At 45.7% G+C, this 27553-nt stretch overlaps 1 protein-coding gene across 1 annotated transcript in view; it reads right to left on the bottom strand.

Annotated features, from left to right (window-relative positions):
• Positions 1-27553, bottom strand: part of LOC138249016 (extracellular calcium-sensing receptor-like) — a 136195-nt gene that overhangs the window by 11294 nt on the left and 97348 nt on the right. Inside the window, exon 3 of the mRNA XM_069203074.1 lies at positions 5776-6618. Within this exon, the coding sequence (XP_069059175.1) occupies positions 5776-6618 (843 nt within the window). The remainder of the gene's footprint in view (positions 1-5775; positions 6619-27553) is intronic.

Below are 27553 nucleotides of genomic sequence, written 5' to 3'. Positions count from 1 at the left end.
ACACAGCTTGTTGAGACCATTCTGCTAACACCCCAGGGACAATCTCTATCCTGGTCTCTTTCGCTTCCAAGGCCATTTCTAGACTCTTTGCGAGAGGGCCAAATAACATACTCGCCTTGCCCAATCCAAACCCTTCTTGGGGTCCTTTGCACATTTCTTCAAGAAAGTCAGCAGTCTGAGGTCCATGTTTGGGGTGCTGGTTGCCTTGCCAGGCCAATCTGGCATGTAATCTACCATCGTGGGAGTACGGACACAGTCGGATGACCTTGGGTGCCCAATATGTTCCTGGTCGAAGGCTAGTGGGTTATGCATGTTATGCATGAGTAGAGTACCATCTGCATTAGGGAGAGGCTCTCTGGATCTCTCATCCTTCTGACCTCTAGATTTTGGTGGCTGATTGAGTTGAGTCAGTGTCAGTATCCATGTCAATGGTAGGATCATTCTGTTTAGAGTTCTTACCGGGTCATTAGGGGCAGCGTTGCTAGGGCCTGCTGATTAAGGCATTTGAGTCTTGACTTTTGTTTTTTGGGGTTTATTGCCCCCTGACAGAATGGCTGCAGAAGTTAAGGGTTGGGTCCACTCATGTCTATCAGCATATTGCTACAAGTGCCCTGTGAATGGTTGAAGTGCTACTGCTAATGCTTTACTGACCAAATGCTGCACTGACAGCTCTAGAGCCTAAACTAGCCCATCTTGAAAGTAGTATTCTGATAGCTTATCAGAGTCGTAGGGGCCATATTTAGTGGCATAAAATAGTTCACAGTCTGACATCCTGCCAAAAGTGGTCTTACCAAAGTAATAGCCAAGTTACCTAGTCAGGGAGAAGAGAAGCAGATTAGTGTGGTGAAAATCGTGTTGTTGCAGACCCTAAAAGAGGTCCACAGGCAAGGCCTGAGTCAAATTAGTAGAGCCCTGGCAGACTCAGAAGAGGATGGTGCCAAATGGGAGAAAATCACTGTGTCAGCGCTGTATGCACTTGCATGAATCCAAATAATAGCAACTTCAGTGTAGGGCTGTGGCAAAACTCCTGTTATGCAGCCCAGCATAGGTACCATATTGCCCCCATGTTCAAACATCTGCCGCCAAGTCCTCCTGAGAGAGTCCAGGTATTTACTTGCTATTAACTTGCAAGTTCTGGTAACTTCACCCTGGGCCACAAAAATAGCGCCCATTGTCAGACTTATGCAGAGCTGGTAAAACAGGCTATGCACGCCGGTCCTGATGGCACTCCACTGGCTTGAAGCTTGAGGAAAACTTATAACTCTACCAGCACATGTGCAGAAGTACCCACGGCTTCTCCCATCCCTTTCATTAAATAAACACAGTGTAAGTTGATTTACAGTGAGCAACCTGCAGCCCTTGAACTGCTCAGAGTGCTTTTTCTCCTCTATGAATCGGAAACCATCGCTGTCTATGCATATTAACACCGGCCACCAGTGCCCTTAAGGGAGGCCCTGAAGAGCTCATAGGGCAGGGTGCATTGTATTTAAAAAAGTTTGACATGTACTTTTGCATTTTTTTATGACTTGGTAGTGAACAACTCACAAATACATTTTTCACTGCTGTGAGAACTTCCTTTCTCATAGGATAAGATTGGGTTACCTTATTACATTAACATGTGATAACACTTGTTTGGGAGCAGCTGAAAATATGTTTGACTTCTAGCAAAATCTAATTTCACATTCTCTTTAATGGTACAGTGAGATTTCAAATTACAGTTCAGTAAATCCCACTTTTAGAAGGTTGCCATGGTCTTGTCCTAACCATTTAGTACTTGCATCTTGTTTTCTGGGTCTCATCACTAGGGGTAGTTGTCAGGTAGCCATTGTGTATTCCTCCCAGACAGACACACACTAGAGAAACTGGGTGTTGGCAGGATGGTCCATCTGAGGCAGGATGGGTGGAGCAGGGCTGTGCTCATAGCTTCTTGCACTTCAACAACACTGCCTCAGCTCGCTCACAAAGAACTTCACACTAGCCTATTGTACCTCAATACAGACTTGGACCAGTGAAGGGAAGCAGGAAATTCCAGACATGTCTGTGGAAGGGGGGACTCCAAGTATTTCTTTCACTTCAGAATGGGCAACAGGTGAAAAATGTGACTGTCATACCCACTTTTAAATTCACTTCTAAACCTGAGGCCTGCTGTGTAGTTTAAGGGACTACCCTGCTGCACCAAGAGGCTTGCCCTGGTGGCTGCACCCTGTCCTGTGCCCTCAGAGGACTGCCCTGCTGTCTGTGAGCTTCTTTCCTTTGATCCCAAAACATTCAAAGTGATACCAAGGACTAGCTGACTGACCTCCTAATCAGAGCCCCAGGGTAAAGAAAAGGCTGCAACCATCTTGCACCCTCATCTAGACTCAGACTGAGGATGTATTGACGCTCCAAGTGGCACTTCTGGACCCTTGGAAGACGTCCAGATAGCACAAATCCAAAACGTGGGATTTTCTGCTAAAAAATGCTCTGAGAATCTAAAGGAGTCCGGGACCTTACTGCTTCCTGATTTGCCCAACGTGCGCCACAGGTCAGCCTGACTTTGAGGTAACGCCCTCTACGTTCTTTTCCATAGCCGGAATTACTGACCAGTGACTTCTCACAGAAGGAGTGTCTGGCCTCATGGAGCCCTAGTTTTCTACATCCTGCAGCTTCTTCCCTCTAGAGATTTTCAACTTCCCAAAAAGTCTGAAAAAATACATTTTCACCGCAACCCCATCTAACAGCTCAGCAATGATGACGCTACCTCCTTGGACATCTATGGCTGCCTTGCCCCACTGAACTTTAGCTCCTCAGACATTTTTCTGCAAAATGTCTTCTAAATCCAAACATAAGCGGAGACCAGGTCCAATCTACTCATTCTATCTGAACAACACTCCACTGTGGTCGGCCATTTCTTTCAACTTAGTCACGGTCTCGAACCATCTAGATGTCTGCAGTTCTACTCATTGGATATTTGTCATTTTGGTGTCAAATAATTAATTAACATTGACTCTATTTTTATTAGTTGGTGTGGGATTATTATAATGTTTTCACTTCAGTATTGTTTAAATGCTGCATAAACACTATACACATTGTCTCTAAGTTAAGCTTGACTGCTTTTGTGCCACGTTAACAGAAGGTTAAGAACAGGTTAATTTAGTGACTGTTTGTGGTTCATCCTGACAAGGATTATGGCTGCTTTTTAAGAAAAGGATCACACCCCACTCAACCAACAACCCAATTGCTCAATTTCAGCCTCACATTTCCCAGCATACATTTTCTCTTCCCCAAAATATGGTCCTTCACACTATGAGAGCACGCTGTCTGGTCTCTCACACACTGACCTTGCTCTCTCATACTAACATTTACTTGGTCCTCAATGCACTAACCAACTTACTCTCTTTAAAACCAATTTTACCACTAAGTCCATCTACTCACCCACCCATTCTTCCATCTATTCATTCATCCATTGATTCTTTCTTACATTTGCTCACACACTTCCACATCTACACAAACATGCACACAAACTTCCCAATCATTGAACAAGCATTACTAATCATTACACCAGGCCAATTGGATTTACCAATGACTTTGTTAAAAGCAACCTGTCGTCATCTTGGAATGGTTAAGAATGATAAAGATAAAGTATTCCAAGACCATTTAAAAGTGTTTTTTGCCATATTCAATTAATAATGAAGAATGGTTATGTTGATTCCAAGATGGCCATCTTGCATGTCCAGAGCATTGGCAAGCTAATTGCTCTGCGGGAGCCATTAAAGACTATACCTACTGAATCCTCCTATACCTACTCGATCTGCAAATGCTTGTTATATATTGGGTATGATGTTCTAGGTATGAGGAGAACCATTGAAGGCCTGTACCATTCAGCCCTTTTCTTTCGATAAGGTTTTTACAGAGAGTGAAGAAATTCACTGTGTCGTGGACAGCTGAGAATTTAAGAAGGATAAGAAGGTACAAGCACCCCTGGAAAAGGATACAGAGAACATTGTCTTGTATCTGTGCCATGGTTGAAAGCCTGGTTGCACCTCACCAAATAAATAGTTTTTCTCAATTAACTGTTTGAGCTTGGATTCAAAGCAACCCTCTAAGTCTGGCTCATATTTGTATTTGACCCCAAAGATCACACACATTTGGATTGAGCTGATTGTTCCAATGTTGTTCTTTCTATAATTTCTAAAATGTGCGAAGACACCAGCATCTTCAAAACACTCCAGAGATACATTCAGTAAATGTGAAAACGAGGACTGTTGGACTTGGTCCTCTCTGCAAGGTGATCCTCCAAACTTTCTAACAGCTGTATTCTGAGTATCGGTTTTGTTGGCATTAGGACTCTGTGCACTTTACCACTGCTAACCAGTGCTAAAGTGCTTGTGCTCACGTATTTAAAAATGGTAAAATTGGCCATCAACTCATTGGCATATTTAATTTATTTGTAAATCCCTAGTAAAGTGTTGCTATGTGTACCCAGGGCCTGTACATTAAATGCTACTAGTAGGCCTGCAGCACTTATTGTGCCTCTCACTTACGTAGCCCTTTTAAAAATCTTTCAGGCATTCCTCTGTGTGCAGTTTGAAACTGGCAATTCGACGTTGCAAAGTAAACCTTTTGCCAGGCCTAAAAGCCTCTTTTTAAAACATATGTCACCCCTAAGGTAGGTTCTAAAGAGCCCATAGGGCAGAGTACAGCGTATTTAAAATGATGAACATGTACGTTCAGGTTTTACCTGTGCTCCCATAGGATAATACTGGGTTACCTTATTGCATTTAATAAGTAATAACTTTTGTTTGGGAACGTGTTAAAATATTGTGTTTGGTATCTAAGAATTGTAACGTAAAATTGTCTTTAATGGTAAATCAGATTTTAAGTTATAATCCTAAAAATGCCACTTTTAAAAAGTTGCCATTTTCTTGTTCTAAACATGGGTTTCCTTCAGCCTGTGTCTTGGTCACATGACTAGGTGTGACTAGTAGTTGGTCTTTGTGGCTTATATGGAATGACCTTCTCCATGAGGCTCTGCTTCTCCTTCTGGTCAAAGCTATTGGGACACATAAAGCTCCAAAAACTTTCAAAGTGAACCTTGACCCAGGCTGATGTGACCTGCACACAGACTTCTCCCTGCAATCTGGGGGCATACATCATTTTCCTTTCCATTCTCCACCATGCCTCAGATGGTGGTCCTAGCTAGGGAAAATTTGCATCAAAATACCTCCATAAAATGGGTGAATTTCACGTGTGGTACAGGGCAGTAGCCTATGCCTGTGAGCTACCACCAATGAATAACCAAAGTTGGGACAGTTGGAGCTCTGACTGGAAGTCAATCACTGGTTACCGGCCTTTGTATAAAATCAATTGTCTTCCTGTTTGCCCACATCTAAATGAGGCAGTAGTCCTGCAAGATTAGTGGGGTAAGTGTGCTGCAGATTTATGGAGGGGCTTCCATTTCACCAATCCCTAAACAGCCCTCTCAAACACAAGCATTACTGTTGTGATAGGAAACACATTTATTACATCTTAGGGACCTGATCTGGAAAAGGATGATGACGGAATAGTCAATGACTTTAGAAGGAAGTGCTAAATCTACAGGAGTAGCCACTCCTCCATGTGGATGTTGAAGAAATTCCCCAAGATCATGATTTATCTTTCCCTAAAGAAAACATTTTCTGTTATCTAATAATTGTAAACCAGACCAAAAAAGTGTGTCATGCCATTTAAACCTTTGAATTGAGATTTTAAGTTCTGTACAATCTGAAGAAGCATAAGGGTTTACCACTTTTTCACCTGCCAGGGTTGAAGGTTATTGATGTCAGCACATGCTCCTTTAATGAAAGGTCCTTGCCCATTTTTGCATGTCATGAGAGCATTCAAAGAGTGAGCCAACGCGTACACTGCAAGGTAGCTGTGGTATGTGTAACTCAGATCATACAGTTCAAAAAATCGTGAATCCTTCTTTTCCAGAGTTTGGTTGACTGAGCAGAATATTGACCGAGAGCCATTCTCCATGGTAGTCATTACGTTGGTCTCCTCAAATCCTGGCCACTTGCAACTAAACACTTTTTCCCAGAACTGTTTGATAAAAATATCATTGGAATCTCTTAAGGGATGACGGTGAGTAAGAAATGCTTCAAAGTTTTCCATCTCTGTGTTGTGGGGGGCAAGTCCTAAGGAGCCATTGAATATTTTCCAGCTGTCCTCGTTGAAGAGGCCAAGAGTTAATTTAAAGGTTGCAGAAAAGACAAACACCTTATCTGTAACGTTCTGTGCAGCAAAAGTCTCTATAATCCCCTTGACATGGACATCTGGACTGTGAACAATAATCACTTTGACACCATGCAATTGTGCTACTCGAACCACATGAAGAAGCTTCTCCCTGGTGTAGCTGATATGAACCTTTTCCATAAAAGCCACACAGCCCCCATTTGCCTCTATAATCCATTTTGTGTCAAGCCCTCCTTGTAATCCAACGTCATCATCAGAGATGATCATCCCTGTCCAAGTCCAGCCAAAGTGACCTATGATCCTTGCCAGGGCAACATTCTGGAAGGAGCTGCTTGGCACTGTACGGAGGAAAGATGGGAACTGGAGCTTGTCACTTAGCGCGGAGAGTACTGATCCATAGCTGATCTGCAGTGAAAAAGATCAAGGTTGGCTTAATTTTCAATTACGTTGCACATGCACAGGGTCAACTAAGTAATACTAAATGGTAATTGCCTGCAAAGTGATAATTGACGTGAATAACAGGACACCCTGCAACAATAAAATAGAGCATCAAAGAAGGCAGAGTCAACAAGAACCACACCTTCTGGTTATTTGCTTGAGTGAGCTATATTGGCTAACTAGGAATAGCAATAGGAGAGGAATATTTGGCGATCGCCAACACCTTAAAGTGATGCCCTTCCTAATTTCTTATATCTATATACTGTGTAAAGGAAGCTAGGTAGCCCAAATTCAAGATCCGTACATAAAGCACAGTCTTTTGTCAATGGAAGAGATATTTTTCTTGCTGCACATGTCTGCATCTACTGAGATCAATCAGGATCATGTAGTGCTACACTTTGTTGAGCTCTATTTCTTCACAATAGTAGTTCTTATCACTTCTTGTGCTGGAGGAAGAACTGTTTTATTCAGAATGAGAGACTTTCCATTACCCACTTCAACAATTGACTCCTGGCCTTTTGATGTTTTCTATAATTAGATTTTGTTTAGTTTTGTCATTGAACTGGATACTTCTATACATAAAAATCACAAAAATTGAGGAGGAATAAAAGTATTCCTCCCAGTTGTGCCATGCTAACGCCACCGGTTAGTTTTTGGCGCAGCCTCAGTTTACCACTTCTTGTAAATATGGGCAACGCCAAAAGCAATGGGTGTTGCGGTGGAACACCCACAGCAGCACCCATTGCACGGCCCGCTGATGCAGAAAACTGAAGGAGTCAAAAAGTCACAAAAAGTGGCGTTACACCTCCTCGTAAATATGGAGAAGAGGTTAGTGCATCCGGAGCATCGCAAAACGTGATGCTCCGGTGGCACTAGGGCCTTGTAAACCTGGCCCATAGTGTGCTCTTGGTTATGGGTAGCAGTGGCTAGTGATCAACATTTACTGGTAAAGGGGAGCTAGATTACAGGAGGTTAACCTACTGTTCAGAGGTTTGTTGCTCACAGTTAGGTTTGTGCTGCACGAATACACAACTTTAATTACAAATTCAATTGCACACATAGGTACCTATGACTTAGGAGCAGCAGATATAACAGGGCATATTTTCCAGGACTATGTTTACTTGAAATATGCTTTAAAACTCTGTGATCTAAGATGGTTTCTTAAACTTTAAAGCAAGGGCAGATTTTAAAACCAAAATGCCACACGTGGGAACACTGTTTTGAGGACGCTACACTTCATTTAGACTACCCATGTAATAATAAGAAGTAGTTGTAAATTAACATCCACATTGATTGTATGACATCCAAGATGATCCTCCTTTCCACCTGACAGCTTCAAAGATCCCAACCTCTGAGGTTAGAATCGTAGCTATATGATGTTATCTCCTTAACAATTAACAAACAGGAATCTACCCCAACCTCTTCTGGGGGCTTTAGTCTTGCCATTCTAACCCATCACCTAGGCTTTTTTCAATATAACAAACACTGAATTGAAAATGTCACCCCAAAGAATTGTTTAATGTTCTTATTGTTCACATTTTAAGAAATGAAGAAGAGCAAATGTATCTTTAATTTTTTAAACATCATAGCAGGCATGCTGCTCAACATTACATACATCACAAGAGTAATGGCACAAACCCAAATATATGAATACCAGTATAAAGCAATACTTTGGCCCCTATTTACTGTTCAGCAGGCAGCCCGCAAACTCGCCCACTCGTCAGAGGCCCTAGGTCAGCCATCCAGGTAGGGAATTTAGGGCCCGGTTTAGATAGGATGGATTACTCTGTCACAGTGGTGAGGAATATCCCGTCTGCCCAAGCCTGAATCCCTTCGGATTTAATGGGATTTACATTTTGGCAGATGGAATACCTGTCACCAAGGTGACAGAGTAAACCTTCTGTTAATATCTGAATAAGGCCCTTATTCTCCATAATAAAGGATCTCCATGTGGCAGGGATAGATTGGTGGAAGTTCTTATTCAGATATTGCTGGAGCAGAATACTGAAAAGTGGAATGCCTGCTGACGGCTCACCACGTCACAGTGGTTATTAGCATTTATTAGTCCTTAAGAGAAATGAACCTCATTAGAAGGATTCTGATGGTGACAATGTATGCCAGAAGGCTTGCCCAATAAAATGCTTGCATCTCATCCCACTTGTCCTGTGGCAGATGGGCTGCCAGGTAGTAGATTTTCAATGGCAGCAGTTTTACTGCCACGTCTAAAGGAGGCAGTGAAACTGAAAGTTTAACCAAGGAAAAAAAAGATTTATAAGGAAAAAAGGTTTCTCCATGGTAAATGCATCTATTGTAACACAGGAAAACTTACATTTGGGCTGAAACAAAAAGTGAATGCAGTGAATAAAGAACAGAATATTAGTTATGTGATTAAGGTTTTAAGCTACCAGCAACAACAATGTGCCTGCTAGAAACATAATGCTCAAGGGGTGGCTGTGTTTGCTGAAAGGCCCATAAAGTGTGTAATCTACCATCAGGCTGCAAATAAGTAGAGCTTGCCACATTAATGAAAATAGGAACAAGGAATAAACAACTTGAGCTGAAGTAATCAATGCCTTTGAAGGTTTCAAGAATCATCAGTTTTGTTTGAAAGGAGACTCAAAAATGCAGCTCAAAGAGTGGGCTGTAGCGACAATCATGGTTTAATATCCAACAGTTCTACACTAATTAGGACACTGTGGGGAGATGGGAAGGATTTTAGTTTTTGAGGAATCTCAAAAGAACTGGGAGGCAAACCTGACTATTATGGCATAAAGGTATTTTTTTAGGAGAAGGGTACTCATCACAGGCAACACTGTGACACCTATGTGAGCGCTGCAAATATCATTTAATACAGCAATCTGTATTTGAGCCAACTTTACAGTTCAACTAACTGTATCCCCCTTGGTAAGGTCACCAGTTATTCTCATAGCTTATTATAGATTAGCTGGTACTTCCTACAAATTGATAATGGTCTGCACATTCTTGGTTGAATATATTTAGAGTAAGCTTGCCGTCCTACAATTACAAAAAATGTGGATTATAATGTTGAATTCAACTTCAAAATTGTTGTAGAGGGCTATATTGAATATGTTTCTTTTTTCTGCATAAGAACTAAAAAAATATTTTTTATTGGAATAGAAATGTAATGAATTTGAATAGTCACTGGTTAATGTCTTTTTTGTGTCTTTTATTTATATGAACATATTGCACTAATAATCTCTCTGCATCAAGATAGGGTTGAGGGTCAATGCAATATGTAAATCTTTATATTTTTCAATGTATGTCTTCAAGCACATAAACAAATTTATTTGGGCTTGCATGTGAGTGCTGATGATGAGTCTTAAACATATTTGAACCGGGCCACAACATTTTTGTGTCACTTGGAGAACTTTATATAAATCATTTTTTTCATCCTTGCTTGCAGGAGATGTACTTCAGGGTCCGACAATGTTTGAATATTCTCCTTTCTCAGTTTTGTATTGCTATTGTGTTTTGGGTGCAGCCATTTTATCATTGTCCATATAAATGAAATAAAATGATATATATATGTTTGTAATCAGTGTACTAGAAGTAGTTATTTAAAGCTCCTCCTATACATCAAATCTTGCACATATAGGCGATCATTCTGACTGCGGCGGGCGGCGGTCGCCACCCGCCATGCGGTCACCACCATTTGGCCGCTCTGCGGTAAAAAGACCACGGAGGCCATTCTGGCTTTCCCGCTGGGCCGGCGGGCGCCCGCCAAGGGAGCACCCGCCGGCCCAGCGGGAAAGGCCCTGCAACCCAGAAGCCGGCTCCGAATGGAGCCGGCGGTGTTGCACGGGTGCGACGGGTGCAGTTGCACCCGTCGCGATTTTCACTGTCTGCTAAGCAGACAGTGAAAATCTTTCTGGGGCCCTGTTAGGGGGCCCCTGCACTGCCCATGCCAGTGGGCCCCACGACACCCGTTCCCGCCATCCTGTTCCTGGCGGTAAAAACCGGCAGGAACAGGATGGCGGGAAGGGGGTCGGAATCTCCAGCACCGCCATGGAGGTTCTGCCCAAGCAGGGGAAATCCGGTGGGAAACCGCCGGATTCCCTTTTCTGACCGCGGCTTTAACGCCACGGTCAGAATGGGCAATGAAGCACCGCCAGCCTGTTGGCGGTGCTTCCGTTGCCCCCGGCCCTGGCGGTCTTGGACCGCCAGGGTCGGAATGACCCCCATAGTGTGCACTTGTCATTAGGTTAACTCTTACTTTAAACTTAGTTTAAACAAAATCTCCATTGGAACATTCAATTGTTAATGTGTTAACTGAGGTAAGGCCCAGGGATGACGCTGTGATAACACTCTTTGCCCCCCATAGCTTAATGTAGATGCCAAATAAGGTTAGATACTGAATTGCCTAAAAATTGGGTAAGGATGATGACCAAGAGAGCATTATGCACCTAATGGTTTATGGTGCCCAATGTTGCTGTGAGACTGATAAGGTCGGGCATGCACACCTGTGGTCTTTCCCCTCAATGCTACTGTTGCAGTGCCACAGCTGAACTGGAAACTTCCAGATTCATCGAGTTTGAGAAGGTAGTGATCACAAAAAAGTGATGACAGATCTTCCTTTTCTTCTACAAACACACTTCCCTTTTCCTCCATTCATCTGTGATGTCCACCAACACCCAACTGTTTCCCTATTTCATTCATCCTGTAACCAACTTGGAATAAGATTTTCTTCCCTGAAACAACCCAAAAATATTACTTGTAGCCTAGTTCGGAGACATTCTAGATTCAGTCAAATTACTTTTCACGTGCTTATTCCTTTACCACCCTCTAGCAAGTTGTATTTCCTCATTTAAAGCTTTATGAAACTTTCACACAACTCTGTTGGATACAAAATGGTACAAGGTTTATTAACAGTGCTTTTCCCAATTTTCAAAAGTATGTTCTTCTAGATCAATTGCTCATCTTCAAATCCTACCAAAACATATTTTTAACTCTTCCTTAGAACATATTGTCTTAATGAGTTTGTGATCTGTTCTTATCTCAAAGACTCTACCCCATAGGAAATACCAAATCTCTGCCCAGTGACCTGACAGCATCTCATATTTAATTAGTAAAAAAGTCATTGAGGTCTGGCCCTCGCAACATTCTAGAGGCAAACTCAGTTGTCAGCTCTCCAACATCAGAGTTATCCAGCAATACCATTCTCAGTTCCTTGGCACTCACAAATAGTCACCACAATTTCTCCTCTGCAAGGAAAAAAGACCTGAAGAGTAGGTGCTCTAGTCAAGCAAATTCTTCTTCATGTTACTTGTCCAAATTTATGCCACACTGTTTTTAAGCATACTCCTCATTTTATTAGTTTCTTTTGCAAGACCCTTACTAATCTCAGAAACTCAACCATACACAATAGTGAGCATAATTATTCTTTACTCCTCAGTTGCACCAATTTTACAGACACTGCCACACATTCTTTCTTTATCGTCACCCTTGATAATGAGATTAAATGCTTGAAGAAATGTGCTCTTGGTGTAAGCCTATAATACCTGAATCTTTTCAACACTCTTTTAACCCTGTCATCCGGCTCCTCTTGGGTACTTACCAAAAACCAAGACATCATCTTAATAATAGTCTTCTTCTTCAACATCTATTAACATGAAGGATATAACATTCTGAAATCCAGAGGCCACTGAGACAAATCCAAATGAAATACTTATACATGTGTAAGCCCCCATAGCTGCTTTAAAAGAAGTTATTTGGAATATTCATGCAATCAGACCTAATGGTATGTCGATGTAAAAGCTGACATTGCAAACACTTCAGCTACCAACCAGTATTACCCTCATTTAGGAGATGTTATGAAGGGCACACTTGTCTACAATCACAGCCTACATAAGTGCTCTTAGATCTATATACAGGACAACATATCTCATTGGCATTCTTTTCCACTATAAATGGGGACACTCATTCTGTTGCCTCCACTGGTTCAAATCCCCCCAGCATGCATACCTTCTCCGACTCAACAGGCTCACACATACTCAGTGGTAATTCCCGCACCCTATACTCCACAGACACTGCATCTTTCTTTAGCTTGATCTGATCAACATATGTTTTCAAGGAACCAAATTCTGATCTAAATTTTTGGGGATATTCCTTATCAAATATTGTCTCTGCACCCAATTGTCTTACTTGTACTTGTGGCTCAATTGTGAGATCTAAAACCACTCCCAACACTTTTTGCTGCAGCCACTTCAAAACGTTCCTCTTTTCTGACAGGTAAACTTTAGCCTCTGTGATTCTGCTTTCATATTCTACCATTGCTCGGAAACAAACCTTCATCTTAATTGGTTGCCCCCACTACCTTCCTAGTATTACTTCTATTTTCAGTAACACATTCTTTCTTCTATAATGCTGAAAGAAAAGTATATGCTAAATTATAGTCAAATGGAAACAAGAATCAAACATTGATCAAGTTCTCATCATGGACGCACACCCAATCCTTCAGATCATCTGCTTCCTCTCAGGGGAACGCCCCCTTAGCATACATTATGCCTGGCGCAGGCATAATGTAGCGCAAAGGGTTACCGAGTGGCGCAATACATGCACTATGTAAATACGGTGCAGGGATTGCGGCTTCATTGGTCACATTGGCGCTAGGGCATTATAAATATGCCCGTTAGTCTTCTTCAATGGGACACTGCTCCTGAAACACTTTTTATAGTCTACCTTTTTCCCATGACTGGGGCCTTCCGAACAGGACAATCTTTGTAGCAAGCTGAGTGGCACAGCATAAAACAATGGAAGGGTTGTATGTGATTTAATAGAAAATTATTTCATGGAATATCATTACTGAGAAACCATTTCCTCTAATACATTTAATAGAAATTTTCGTAGAAACTAATTCATAGAATGTTTTGATGAGGTTTGGATGCTTAGTTTGTAAGGTGTAAATGTAATGGTTGCAGGACTTACTTTCTGCAACATTTTAGTTGGAGGTATTTCTTTCAGTGTTTTACTTCAAGGGATATTATTTTGTATTTATATCTTGCACATAGACAAACTATTACTTCCAATTCTTTTAATTCGCAGATCCCTCACAAGCCCTAAACACCATACATCCTTGATCACCTCAAAAGCCCTAAACACCGTTCAACCCTGCCCCCTTAACAACCTCTCACCATGCCTAAACTACAACCATTCCTGACCCATAAACTAGACAAACTATTACTTCCAATGCTTTTAATTTGCAGATCCCTCACAAGCCCTAAACACCATACATCCTTGATCACCTCAAAAGCCCTAAACACCGTTCAACCCTGCCCCCTTAACAACCTCTCACCATGCCTAAACTACAACCATTCCTGACCCATAAACTCCACACATCCCTGAACTCTAAAAGTCCTTTCAACCTCTAAACTCTACACATATCAGAACCCTAAAATCTACTTTCTCCACCTACACTAAATCTACTTTGGCCCCTAAACTTCACCTTCCCTGAAGCCCTAAACCACTCCTACCCTTAAACGCCAACCATTCCTGAACCCTAAAACCTCTCACCACTCCTAAACTAAACTCATTTGTATGCATTAAAAAACCCTCACTACCTTAAACTTCATCCATCCCTGATTCCTAAAAACCCCTCACCACCCTAAACTTCACCCATTCCTTATTGCTAAGAAACCCTCACCACCTCTAAACTCCACCCATCTCTGTCCCCTAAAAATCCCTCATAACCCATAAACATCACCCATCTACGAATCCAAAAAACCCTCACTGGCCCTACACTTCACCAAAATGTAATGGCATTTGGATTTTTCCTTAAAATTATGTTTATTTTAAAATGTTTCCTTTATGTTTTTTAAGGTGTCTTTCCTTAAAATTGTTTTTCCATGATTTGGTGTCCTCCAATATGGCTTCTTGGTTTTTATTTTCCATTAATTCACATACATCACAATTGAAAGCTTTAAATCTGTTTTCACAATTCAGCACTACTTGTGACTTCTTTTCATTGATTGTATTGGTATCTGTTTTATCCACATTGTCTTTCTTTATCTATTCTATACTCACTGTGATGTGTTACAATAGTTTGGCTACTGTTAAAAGCTCACTTCACTTGCCCTTTATCCAGAGTTCCTCTCTGATATTCTTGATGCTGCAATTCAAAGAAAAAACTGTTCCCTGGCTCTCTCATCTGTCAAGTTTTCAAATTCACAACTTGCAGCTAGTTTTCATGGGGTGGTTACATATTCGTCCACTGTCTCTCTCTTGCTCTGTGCTAACTTGATGCAGTGGTAATGTTCTAAAAAAGTTCTATGTGGCTTTGCGTGGCCTTTTAGAAAAAGTGAAGCACCGGTAGCTCAGAGACCTTCTAACTGAGCACCCCAATTTCTAACACATATCGCAATAACATTCAATCCTAATGTCTACTGTTTTCCCAACTTCGGAAGATGTTCTACCACTTGCTGTCCTACTGCACCAATAAAAGACAACACTGTGTGTTTGCTTCCAACTTTGGTCCACCTACTGCAGCATAGTTCACAAGCTCTTTCTTCCACTTTCCACAGCAAAGAAACAGCTCAACAATATGGCTCAGGAATTAGATCCTGTGTACTGTACGCTACTCACCCAGCAGGCAGCGACACATAAACATGTTTCTGCAAGATATATAATAAAGGCATACAATATTTTTCACCAAGAATGTTAAAGAGCTGAAAAATACTTTTTAATGATGTAAAGAATATTAAAGTACCTGAAAGTTCAAAACAACAATTTTGCACACTGCATATCTGTTGACACACTACACTGGCTATACTACATCAAAATTCATTGAAGATGTGTGCTTGTGGCCGCATGCTTAATAAGCATGTTCATCTAAACACAAATCATTTAAAGGCATTCTTGGTCTCTGGCCTCCCATGCCTTTTTAATTAAGTGACATATGGCATAGTATGCTATGAATTGTCCTGGATTCACTGCTGTGAGGGCTTGTATGGATTCAAATATCATCAGTTTACCCTCTTCAAAGCAGTCACCTATCGTCATTATGCCAGCCTCCGTCCAGGTCGTGAGCGAGTGCGTCCTAGCCACGTTGGCCCATCCAGGAATTAGTCCCAGTGGGATGAGCGGCGAATAAGGGAGCGCTCCGTGATCTTTTTGTAAAAATCACTTCCAACATGAGTGTGCCACTAGCATTAGCGGATTGTTAGACGCCCCTTTCGGTATTTCATTTGTTAGCCATGAGATCAGAGGTTCTCCGTGCAGTTGCACCAACATCCAAGCAGATTCCGCCAATATGGGTCTGTGTATCCAATGCAGTATCCACTGTAACTGTGCGGCGGCGTAATAGAGTTTGAAGTTAGAAGCGCCCAGACCACCCGCGCTTACTGGGCGCTGCAGTGTGCTAAGTGCAACGCTCGCTCTGCCCCTCCCCATATTATCTGCAATAGGATCGCGTTCAGGTCTCGGAAAAAGCTCTTGGGGACTCTGAGTGGCAATGGCGCAAAGTAATACAACAGCCGGGGCAGTAACAGCATGTTTGCCACCGCCACTCTGCCCAGAGGTGAAAGTGGCAGTTTACGCAGCGATCCCTTCATAGAGACCAGTGCTCTCCCCAGGTTTCCATGTCTAAGATCCTCAGTTCTATGATATATGTGGACCCCCAGATATTTGATAGTGTCAAAACACCATTACATGTGTCCTACTGGGGCCTTTTCCTTTCTCGACTGAGACCATATAGTTAGTGGGAACACACACGATTTTTCCCAGTTTACCACCAAACCCGATATCTCACCATATTCAGTCAAGAGTGAGATCACTAAGGGTATCACCTCGCTACCTTTCCGCACATATATTAAGGCGTCATCTGCATATAATGATATAATGTGGTGCAGCCCACTTCTGAGTATTCCCCATCTGGCTTCCATGGCACGTATTCTAGTCGCTAATGGTTCCATCGCTATGGCAAACAACAAGGGAGACAGGGGGCATCCCTGCCTGGTGTCTCTGGTGACCGGGAAGCTATAAGAAACAACCCCCCCTGTTTTCACCCTAGCTTGTGGGTTGGCGTACAGTGTCTGTACCCAATGTATGTAGTTAGGGCCGATTCCCATACCACGCATAGTGGCAAATAAAAAGTCCCATCCTAGTGTATCGCATGCCTTCTCGATATCTAATGAAAGTACCATTTCATCAAATGCATCCGGGGGGGGGTGTCTCCCATTACACTCAGCAATCTGCAGATGTTTAGAAAAGTATTGCGTTTTGAGATAAATCTGTTTTGGTCGTCATGTATCAGAGTGTGCATAATGGGAGCTATCCTATTAGCCAATATTTTACCTAGGATTTTACAATTGAGATTTAGAAGTGAGAGTGGTCTATAGGATTTGACGTCTGTGGGGTCACGATCTTGCTTAGGAAGAACCACTATCATTGCCTCTCTCATTGTAGGAGGCAGTATCTTGCGGCTTCATGCCTCATCGAACACTTTCAGAAGGTGAGGCTTTAAGTGTTTCGAATACGTGGAATTGTACTCTAATGGGAGGCAGTCTATACCTGGCACTTTGTTCCTGGGCATCTGTGCTAGAGCTAAGTCCAGTTCCTCCATTTCCCGAGGGGTCTCCAGCCTCTCCCTGTCTGGCTGCGACAGTTGTGCCAAGGGTGACCCTGCAAGAAAGGATTCAAGTTGTTCAGATATGCATACTGTGTGTTTGATATAGTGGTTTGCGTAGTATTTCCTAAATGCCCCATTAATCTCTTCTTGTGTGGTGGCCATTTTTGCCTTCAGCTAACCCTATGGTCCCTATAGGAGACTGCTGATGGTTCTCGCGGAGGAGACATGCCAGTAGCCTGCCCGATCTATATCCCTCCGTTTGTAAGCGCATTAGATGATATTTGTGGTCATGTCTACGGAGACGGGAATCTGCATCATTATATTTAGTGCACGCCTCTTTGAGCACTGTGTAGGGTGTCTCATTTCGTGCTACTGCAATTTCCATTATTCTCAGTTTCTTTTCCAGTTTGCTAATCTCCTCGTGAAGGGCGCGTCTCACTCCCCATGTGGACGAGATACAATGTCCTCTGACTACCACCTTGTGTGCCTCCCACTCTACTTCTCTTGTATCTGTGGAGTCTTTATTAATTTCCCAGTACTGTCTCAGTGTTGTGTTCAGTCCTTCTGCGAATGCCTGATCCTGGAGAGCTTCCACTTGTAATCGCCAGGTAGGGATTACTGAGCACCTCCTACCCAAATTTAGTGTTAATCTAAGCGACAATGTCTTGGCCGGATATTCTGTCCCATTGGTCAGTGTGCATATGTCCAGGGTCCCCCATATTATATCTATTCTAGTGTGCACTTTATGAGGTATTGAGTAGAATGAATATTCCCTCTGTTGGGGATGTTTCATACGCCATATGTCATAGAGTCTCATATCACCCGCCCATGTCAGCAAGGGGCACTTGGCGTTCCTATTTATTGATCCTTTCGGGGGGTGTTTGATCTGTCTAACACTGCGTTCGGTGTGCTGTTGAAGTCGCCTCCCCAGATGGCCGGGGCTGCAGGGTTTACCAATAATGCTGGGTTAAGTGTGCCCAGTAATTCCGCTATCGCACTGTTGGGGGCATAGATCCTAATTAACAATACTTGTCTCCCGTCTAATTGCCCCTCCATTACCACATATCTGCCTCTCTGATCTATCCTGTGCAAGGTTTGGACAAATGGGACACCACCTGCTATCCATATCAATACTCCCCTAGCGAAGGCTGAGTATGTTGTGCCTATTAACTGTCCACCCCATTTCCCGCAAATTTCCTGTAAATCATACTCTAGTAGGTGTGTTTCTTGTAGGATAGCGATATGTACCCCCTGGCGTCTGAGGGGTGTATATACCCGAGCTCTTTTACTTGGTGCACCCAGTCCTCTCACATTCCATGTGACTATTTCATATCGATGTGTGTTAAGGTTTGCGTTCTGAGCCACGTAGCGTTGTATAATCTACCTGTATGTGACCTACTCCAGGCTGCGATGTCCACCCGCACCTCCCTCTTCCCCCCCAAATATAAAATTAGGGCTAACAACCGCAGCAGTGTTCTCTGTGTTCTGAGTTGACCTATTGTATACAACTTAACTGTTTTCCCCCACCTCCCGCCCAAACTGGTTCCCTCACACAACTATAAACTCGTACTAAACTACTCAACACACTACTACTTAAGAGAACCTGTATCCATGCGGATACCTAAAGGGGAGCCATTTTGGCAACCGGATGTGGCTCTTATACGGGGCTCACATCCTTCTGCAGACTTAGGTGGTCATTACAACTTCGGCGGTCTTTTAAGAAGACCGCCGAGGGACCGCCGTGCGGAAGACCGCCAGTAGTGGTGGTTTGCCGCGCGCCGTATTATGACCGTTGGCTGCCCTCCGTCGTTTTTCTGATGGAGAGCCGCCAACAGCCATACATGCGGGCGGTGGGGAAGTGGAGGTTGCTCCACCTCCACCGCCACGCCAACGGAACACTGCCGAGCTAATCACGTTATGTGATTCTGCGCGGCGGTATTCTGTTGGCGGTGTGGTGTTGGCGGAGCTGCCCCCATGGCTCCCGTACCCTCCCGGAGGATCGACGGAACAGGTAAGTCGATCATCCGTTAGAGGAGGGAGGGTGGGGGGTGTTGTGTGTTGTGTGGGTGCATGGGGGTGTGCTTCTGTGTATGTAGGGGGGGTGTGTGAGTGCGTGTATGCTTGCGGGGGTGATGCGTGTTTCGGAAATGTGTGCGTGTATGTCTGTATGTATGTCTGTATGTATGTCTGTATGGATGTGTGCGTGAATGTGTGAATGTGGGTGTACATGTCTGAGTGTGTGTGTGGATGTTGGCATGTATGACGGTGTGTGTGCGTGTATGTGTGTTGGTGGTGCCTGCGTGCGTGTCGGGTGTGTGTCAGTAATGGTATGTTGGGGGTCGGTGTGGGGAGGGGGGCCCTGCCACCTTTGGGGGGTGGCAGGGGTGGTGGGGGGTGTAGGGGAGGGAGTCGGGGTGGGGGAGACCCCTATCAGTACCAGGGAAGGAATTCCCTGGCACTGATAGTGCTTACCGCCATGGATTTCATGTCGGGTCCTACCGCTGGAAATCCACGGCGGTAAGCCGAGTCACAATACCGGCGGCAGGATTGTCACAGCCGCCGGGCTGGAGACCCAGGTCTCCAGCCCAGAGGTCGTGTCCGCCCTGGCGGGCGGAACGGGAAAGCGGCGGATGGCCATGGCGGTAACCGCCATGGTCATAATACTGAAAAAAAGACCGCCAGCCTGTTGGGGGTCTTACCGCCGCTTTAACACCGTCCGCCAGGGTTGTTATGACCCCCTTAGTCTGCGTATTTGTATGGGTGCTCCCAGAGTGTTGCCCCCCCCGACTGCAAGCGCACCGACGTTAGTCAATATTCACTGTAAAAAGGAATGAATTGTTCAAAAGATACTCGTAGGTGACAACGGCGTCTTCCAGGTTGATTCCCGCATCTACCTCCAATACCACTCTTCAGCTTGTCGCACAGTTCGGATGGAGAAGTGGTTATCAGCTTACATTCACAGCACATCCGCGGATCTGGTGGTGAGCTTCGGGCCCTTGAGCACTTCTGTTATCGTGGAGTCTGAGCTAACCGAGTCGGAGTCCGAGTTGGCCGTAGGGACCGCTCGGAGTCCCTCAAAGGAATTTTGCGTGTGCAGGGGAGTTTCTTTCAGTGCTTTTGCCCTTTCTTCTGCTGCCTGTTTTTCCGTGGGTTGTCCCTTGGAACGTTTCTTGGTGTGCCTTCGCGATGGAGAAGTAAGCCATTCCTCTCCCTCGTTCGTCCCCTCTTTAGGTTGTGCAAAGCCTTTGGCATGCAGCCACGTCCAAGCATCTTCAAGAGAGGTGAATATGTGGGTGCGATCTTCTGATATTACTGTCAGTTTCGCAGGGAACAGTAGGGCATATTTAATATTGTGCTTGCGGAGGCGTTGCTTGATTTTTGCATAAGAGTTACGTTGTTTCTGTACCTCTTGGGTAAAGTCTGGGTAAGCATTAACAACTGAGTCTTCGTGGTGGAATGGGCCTTTACTACGGAATTGCTGTAGTTTAAGAATCTTGCTATCAGTGGTCTAGGTGGTTGGCCCGGGGCCGGCGGCCTCCCTGGGACTCTATGTGCCCTTTCCACAGAGAAGAACTTCGATGGGGACCCATTTAGCACTTCTTTGATTAGCCATTGCTATAAGAATATTTCCGTACTCTGTTCTGCTTTTTTCTCAGGGAACCCTTGGAAGCGTACATTATTGCACCGGGATCTGCTTTCTGCTTCTTCGGCGCGTCACCATAGGATCTTCACCTCCGTGCCCAGTCGTTGAATTTGTTTTTGATTATCCGAGACCGTAGGGTTCATCACGTTTAACACATCTTCAGTAGACTTTACTCTCTCTGCCTGATTGTGGTGGTCCACCCTAAGTAGGTTCAAATCTTGTGATACTGTGTCTATTCTAAGTTCCAGGGAGGATTTAGGGGGTCATTCTGACCCCGGCGGTCTGCGGGAGCACCGCCGACAGGCCGGCGGTGCCCCGCAGGGCATTCTGACCGCGGCGGTTCGGCCGCGGTCAGAAGAGGCAAACCGGCGGTCTCCCGCCGGTTTACCGCTGCCCTTAGAATCCCCCATGGCGGCGCAGCTTGCTGCGCCGCCATGGGGGATTCTGACACCCCCTACCGCCATCCTGTTCCTGGCGGTTCGCCCGCCAGGAACAGGATGGCGGTAGGGGGTGCCGCGGGGCCCCTGGGGGCCCCTGCCGTGCCCATGCCAATGGCATGGGCACGGCAGGGGCCCCCGTAAGAGGGCCCCGCAAAGTATTTCAGTGTCTGCTTTGCAGACACTGAAATACGCGACGGGTGCAACTGCACCCGTCGCACCCCTGCAACTACGCCGGCTCAATTCTGAGCCGGCGTCCTCGTTGCAGGGGCATTTCCTCTGGGCCGGCGGGCGCTCTTTTGGAGAGCGCCCGCCGGCCCAGAGGAAATGTCTGAATGGCCGCCGCGGTCTTTTGACCGCGGTGCGGTCATTTGGCGCCGGGACTATGGCGGACGGCCTCCGCCCTCCGCCATAGTCAGAATCAGGCCCTTAGTGTCCATGATCACCTGCAGTACTTTTTCAAATTGTGTAGAATGGGCTTGTAGTGTGTTTTCCAGCGACTGTAAGGTTAGTATTAGCTGTTGAACCTTCAGTGCCGGCCCAGGCGTACTACGTTCTTGGACTTTCGCAGATTTAGATTTCCTGGCCATGTTGCGTTTCTGTTGGGCAGCACACATGGTGTGGAGCAGCATAATTATGTGCTGCTTGGGTGTCAGAGTTCACTGTTGACGCGTATCCACCCCTCGGACTGTGGTTCCTCGCCGTGGCACCGCCAGATCTACTTGCGTCTCACCCTGTACGAGCCGGTCCGCGACGGCTCAGGTCGTGGGCGAATGGATGTTAGACACTGCCACTGGTAGATGAGTGTCCTGAGTCAGATGCGTATTCCCTCTTCCAGTGTGACCAGCCCCCGCCAGCGAAACTAGGTTCTGGGTGACCAAAGTCACTCCAGCCGGCCCGCCCAAAGCCTTGATCTAGCGTTCGAGTTCTGTCCCTAGCAGGGACGGGGTGGGGGGCCAGATGACAGGAATAAAAGATAAAGGATGGCGGGGGGAGAGAGCTCCAATCACTCCCGCCAAACCATCCCCATCACTGTTCCGATGATGCTGTTGTCCTTGCTCCGCGGGGGATGAGGAGATCAATATTGGGCAGTGTATAATGAGTTGCCCCTCTATCACATGAGTATCACCGCCGGGCCCAGGTGAGAGCCCACTGGATCGGCGCGGCTTGCTTCCGTCTGCACCGCAATTGCACCGCCGCTGTTCCAACGTTCCTCCTGCCTCGGTCTGTTTCTCTGGGCAGCAGGCCCACGCAGGGGAGCAGTGCCCGGCGTCCGGCCGAGGCGCACACTCTCCCCTGCAACACTGTTCCGGCCGCGAGGGCGCCCCGCCCGATGGGGGAAAGCCAACTGAAACGTGGCAGCCGCCGCTGCACGATGCAGGGGGGGAGGAGACCCCTCTCACCTCATGTCGCTGTCCTCTGGCCAGGCCAGCGAGCAATCCAGTGCCGTTCGAGCCGCCGTGGCCGCCCGGGATCGCGTTATGCCACGGTCCCAGGCTTCCGCAGGGCCCTCTCTCGGCTCCGGCCGTCCCTTCTCTTCTCGTCGTGCTGCTTGGTTCCACAGCAGCACGGCGGCTTCCCGGGCTCAGTTGATGTATTTTTAGGCGCCGAATCCTGCTCTGGGAGCACTCGTCAGGATATTTACTGTGAGCCCAAGTCAGAGCTCACGGATTAGACGTCCGACACGGCCGCCATTTTGGCTCCTCTCCCACCAAATGCACAAGTTAACGACCATTGCCCAAGTAGTCCGCAAACTTGAGTGGTCTCCGGTACAAGGGAAGTTAGTAGCGGTATCTAACTCCTTAGAGATATCTTATATACCGGGGGAAGAAACAAAAACCTTGCCCACCAACCAGGGAAGGTCGAGTCTCACAGATCAGGAGCTTGAGCACTGTTCAAGCAGTTCCTCAACAACCTAGACAGAGCAGATTAACAGAACACTCAGCCTCACTACAACAGCAAAGATGCACTCAGGAGAGGATGGGGCGGACCAACTCCTGGACCAACTCCAGGGTGCACCACAAATGCACAAGAGCTGTTGGCTATCAGAGCCTTGCAGGAAACATGGCAAGGGCTCTTCTCTGTCAGTCAAACAAGATGGAGCTGCAACTTGACTTGTTTCAGTCTTTGGCCACACATCTACTCAAATTAGAGCTAAAGTAATACACATGGAGAGCGACCTCGCCACTACAAAGAAGGAAGCTCAATGCTCTTGCTCCCTAATCATCTACAAGCTATGCTTTCTGCCTAACATTCCGAGCGAGCTAGTCGGAGTAGTCAAGGTGACAACAAGAAGAGACAAAACTACAGTGACAAATACTCCCCCCAAAAGGTGCCAACCAGCTCAAGGCCAAGATCAGAATACAGCTATATCAATGGCAGCTCATCACAAGAATCTTCTGGGATAGACAGCTGAACCTCAGACACCCCCCTCCCCAAGCAGGGACTCAAAGTACAGCAAGTGCAGAAAACTGGATTTAAGTGTTGAAGTTGTCACCACCAACCACGGTGACACAACACAATCATGCAACTCTCCCACAAAGCCCACTCAAGTTTCAACTACTGTTCTTACAAAAAGAGCGAGAAAGAAACTAAAAAAGTAAGCCCCGGAACACAGATGCCGAAAGAGATTGGCTAAAAGGCTCAAAATAAATACCCCCCCGAAGAATCAGAAGTTAGTGGCAGAGCTAAGCTGTTCCCAATCTTTCAGGCATGCAGAACACAAAACGGCCCACAAAAGGATCAAGCGGCAGAACAGTTGCCAGCCTCCCTACAGAGGAAAGGGGAAGCACATCTAAAGCACAAATACCAACACTTGACACACCCTGGTCATCACTACCGTCTCAACCACAAGAACATATAGCAGTGACAAGGATGGTGTCTCCTAGGGATGAAGATGCAGCAGAAGACACTGGGCCTAGTCCACCATCAGACAACAGAAAAAGCGGCCTAGTTGTAATACCAGGTAGCCTGGGGGCTCAGAAAGCCTCTGTGGATTACAGAACCCAAGATCTAAGGGCCTGTCCAAAAACTACCCCAGTAAGGATCTCAACAGCCTGCTCCTTCAAGGAGGGTGCAAGGGAGTACATTAGTCTACATAGCATACAGGAAAATCATCACAAGCTGCAAATGGGCACAAGGAGTGCGCAACAACCACAGCACACAGAGTCAGTAGGCACCACCAGCCATGTGAGCGGTAGAGAGCTAGCCCTTCATTTAGTGGCAAATATAACTCATCACGCCCCTTCTGGCAGGGAAATCTCTCACTGGGCCAGACCGGGCCCGCTGTCAGCTGGACATGACACATCAGATCCAGTAGAGCAGGACTCCCTGCATCTTATGTTCATCCCTCACTACACCTCAAAAGATCTTATAGACATTTTAAACAGAAGGAATTTATTGTTCTTTTTTTCTCAAGTGCCAGCTCTTAGGCACATCACCTCGGAAGACATGGACTAGGTCAGGTTTGAGCCACCCTTCTCAAACGCAAGCAAAGAGGTTACAAAAACAACCTGGAAAAGTGCAGCACAGAGGGCTGCAGTTTGGGACGCCAGAGAATCCTTTGTAGACTGGGGCATTGAACTACATATCCCCCTCACTTGACAAATACCCGTTCATTGCTCTAAACACTGTCCCTGGACATAAGCCGAAAACCGTCTTAAGAGGCTCCAGTGGGGGGAGTAAGAAGAGAGGTCCACACAGTCACACAATCATTCCCACAAAGCAAGCAGAGGGACCGGGTAGAACCAAGGTATTCGTCCTAGCACTAAGTGGAGTGTAGAGCACTACTCGTGCTCATCTAAATCCCTGTCAATCGCATCATGGAATGTGGCAGACCTCAGGAGCATCAGCAGATCCAGCGAGGTAATGTTCTACTTATACTCTAACAACATCATCTGCATGAAGAATGTGCTCCATCTCACCTGCTAGGTTACTACTAGATCTTCCAGCCAGCCACTCGCCCAAGTATTTTTGGTTGGCCTTCAGGTGGATTGTCCACCTTTATCAAGCATGCAGTCCATTTGGCAACCACTGAGCTTACAGCAATAGCAAAATGGCCCAAGTAATCACCATCAGTGGTGTGAACACTGTCTGACAAAAAGTAGATCTGATACTAATCAACGGCTACGCCCCAAGGAAAACAAAGGTAGCAACAATCCTCGAACTCGTGGAGAACCTGGAAACTGTCATCTTTAGTCACACTGACCACGAAATAGTTATGCTGGGAGATTTTAACGTAAATGAGCTAGACGCACAATTAGAGGATCCCCCTCAGGAAAGAGGCTGTCAACTACTACAAAACGTTCTTACAACTTTCAGATTATCCTCAACCCGACAGGAATACACAAACAATCTGAAAGGTTGCCCCTTTCCTCCATCATTCAAGGGACGCTCAAATATTGATTGTGTGTACCTCTCAGAAACGCTCACGCAGAGACTATGGGCCAGATGTAGGAAACCTTTTGCGAGTCGCAAACTGCGAAAAACGCAGTTTGCGGCGTGCAAAAGGCCTAACGCGATGCACAACCTCAAATTGCGAGTCGTACCGACTCGCAATTTGAGGCTGCGACTCGCAAATAGGAAGGGGTGTTCCCTTCCCATTTGCGACCGCATCGCCATGCTGAGTTGCTTTATTACCGCGAATGCGGTCGCAAACCAACTCGCAGTTACCATCCACTTGAAGTGGGTGGTAACTCATTTGCAAAAGGGAAGGGGTCCCCACGGGACCCCTCCCCATTTGTGAATGCCCCAAATTTTTTTTTTCAGAGCAGGCAGTGGTCCTATGGACCACTGCCTACTCTGAAAAACCCAAACCAAATGGTTTCGGAAGTTTTTCTTTTTGCAGCTCATTTTCCTTTAAGGAAAACGGGCTGCAAAAAAAAAAAAAAAAATGCTTTATTAAAAAAGCAGTCACAGGCATGGAGGTCTGCTGTCTTCAGCAGGCCACCATCCCTGTGAGAGCATGGACTCGCTATGGGGTCGCAAACTGCGACCCACCTGATTAATATTCATGAGGTGGGTCTTTGCGACCCAATACCGAGTCGCAGAAGGTGTCTGAGACACCTTTCTGCATTTGGTTTTGCGAGTTACAATTTGCAAGTCGCTATGACTTGCAAATTGCAAGTCGCAAAATTATACCTACCTACATCTGGCCCTTAGCCACTTTGAATTCACTGAGAGGGCAGAGAGCGATAACATCCCCTGAAATGTATCATTGAATTACAAGATCAGACAGCAGATCAGTACACAGTGGTAGGGGTCTCAACGGACACAGAGAAGGTACACTTGACGAGAAGAATCAAATGGAGACCATTGTATTCAACTAAAATAGCCTTATGGTTAAAGACTCAGCCTCGGGAGCCTAACAAGAATCTCGAATGGTGGACGAAGTCAGTGGGCGATCTATTAATTCTGCTGCAGGGCAAGCCAATGTGTGCTCACGTACCTTGCTCTGGACAAAAATGTGCCCAAGGCAAGGCGGGCTCTTCGTAGAGCTTTACGTATGCATAAACAAAAGCCCAAACAGGACACAGTGGCTCAGATAACAAAAATCGGAAGATCTCTCAAGAAACAGATCAAGGAGGCAAAAGATCGGAAAGAATGGGGCACCTTATTCCAGCTCCTGAAGGACCCAAATCACGCCCGTTTCTGGGAACATGTAAACAAGCTAAGGAACGGCCACAAGTCAAGAGAGAATGGTGTATCAGAGACTGACGGGGTCTCTAACGTCACACTCTTGCATACTACCTCATACCAGAACCAGACTTGGCCAGCAACATGCTGGACAAGATTCAGTGATCATTCCACCCCACTCCTCCACAGCGATGGAACTCCTCAGCGGTTGAAAAATACCAAGAGAGCGAAGTAGATCAGCCAGCCGCACCTGAAGAGGCAAAAGGCAGGGAGCTGATTCCTTTCTCCATCAGTATGACAGCGAACGCCATAAAGAAGATTAGGAAGGACCGTGCCCAAGGGCTAAACGGCCGACCTGCTTCTCTGTTTAAATGCTCTCCGTCAGACTGGGAAGAGAGGCTGTCTCAGAACTTTAACCCCCCGTATCACCTGACCACCGTCCTGGAATCCTGGAGTGGGTCAATACTCTACCCATTCCACAAAAAGGGGGACTGCGCAGTAGCTTTAAACTATCGACTAATTGCTCTCCTAGATGTGGAGGGAAAAATGTACGCATGACTGCCGTTGGCCCAACTGGAAGCCTGGGTCCAGGAGTGTCAAGTCCAG

The sequence above is a fragment of the Pleurodeles waltl genome, chromosome 8, assembly GCF_031143425.1.
Source record: "Pleurodeles waltl isolate 20211129_DDA chromosome 8, aPleWal1.hap1.20221129, whole genome shotgun sequence".
NCBI classification, from domain to species: Eukaryota; Metazoa; Chordata; class Amphibia; order Caudata; family Salamandridae; genus Pleurodeles; species Pleurodeles waltl.
This window is presented reverse-complemented; position numbering and strand designations above follow the sequence as displayed.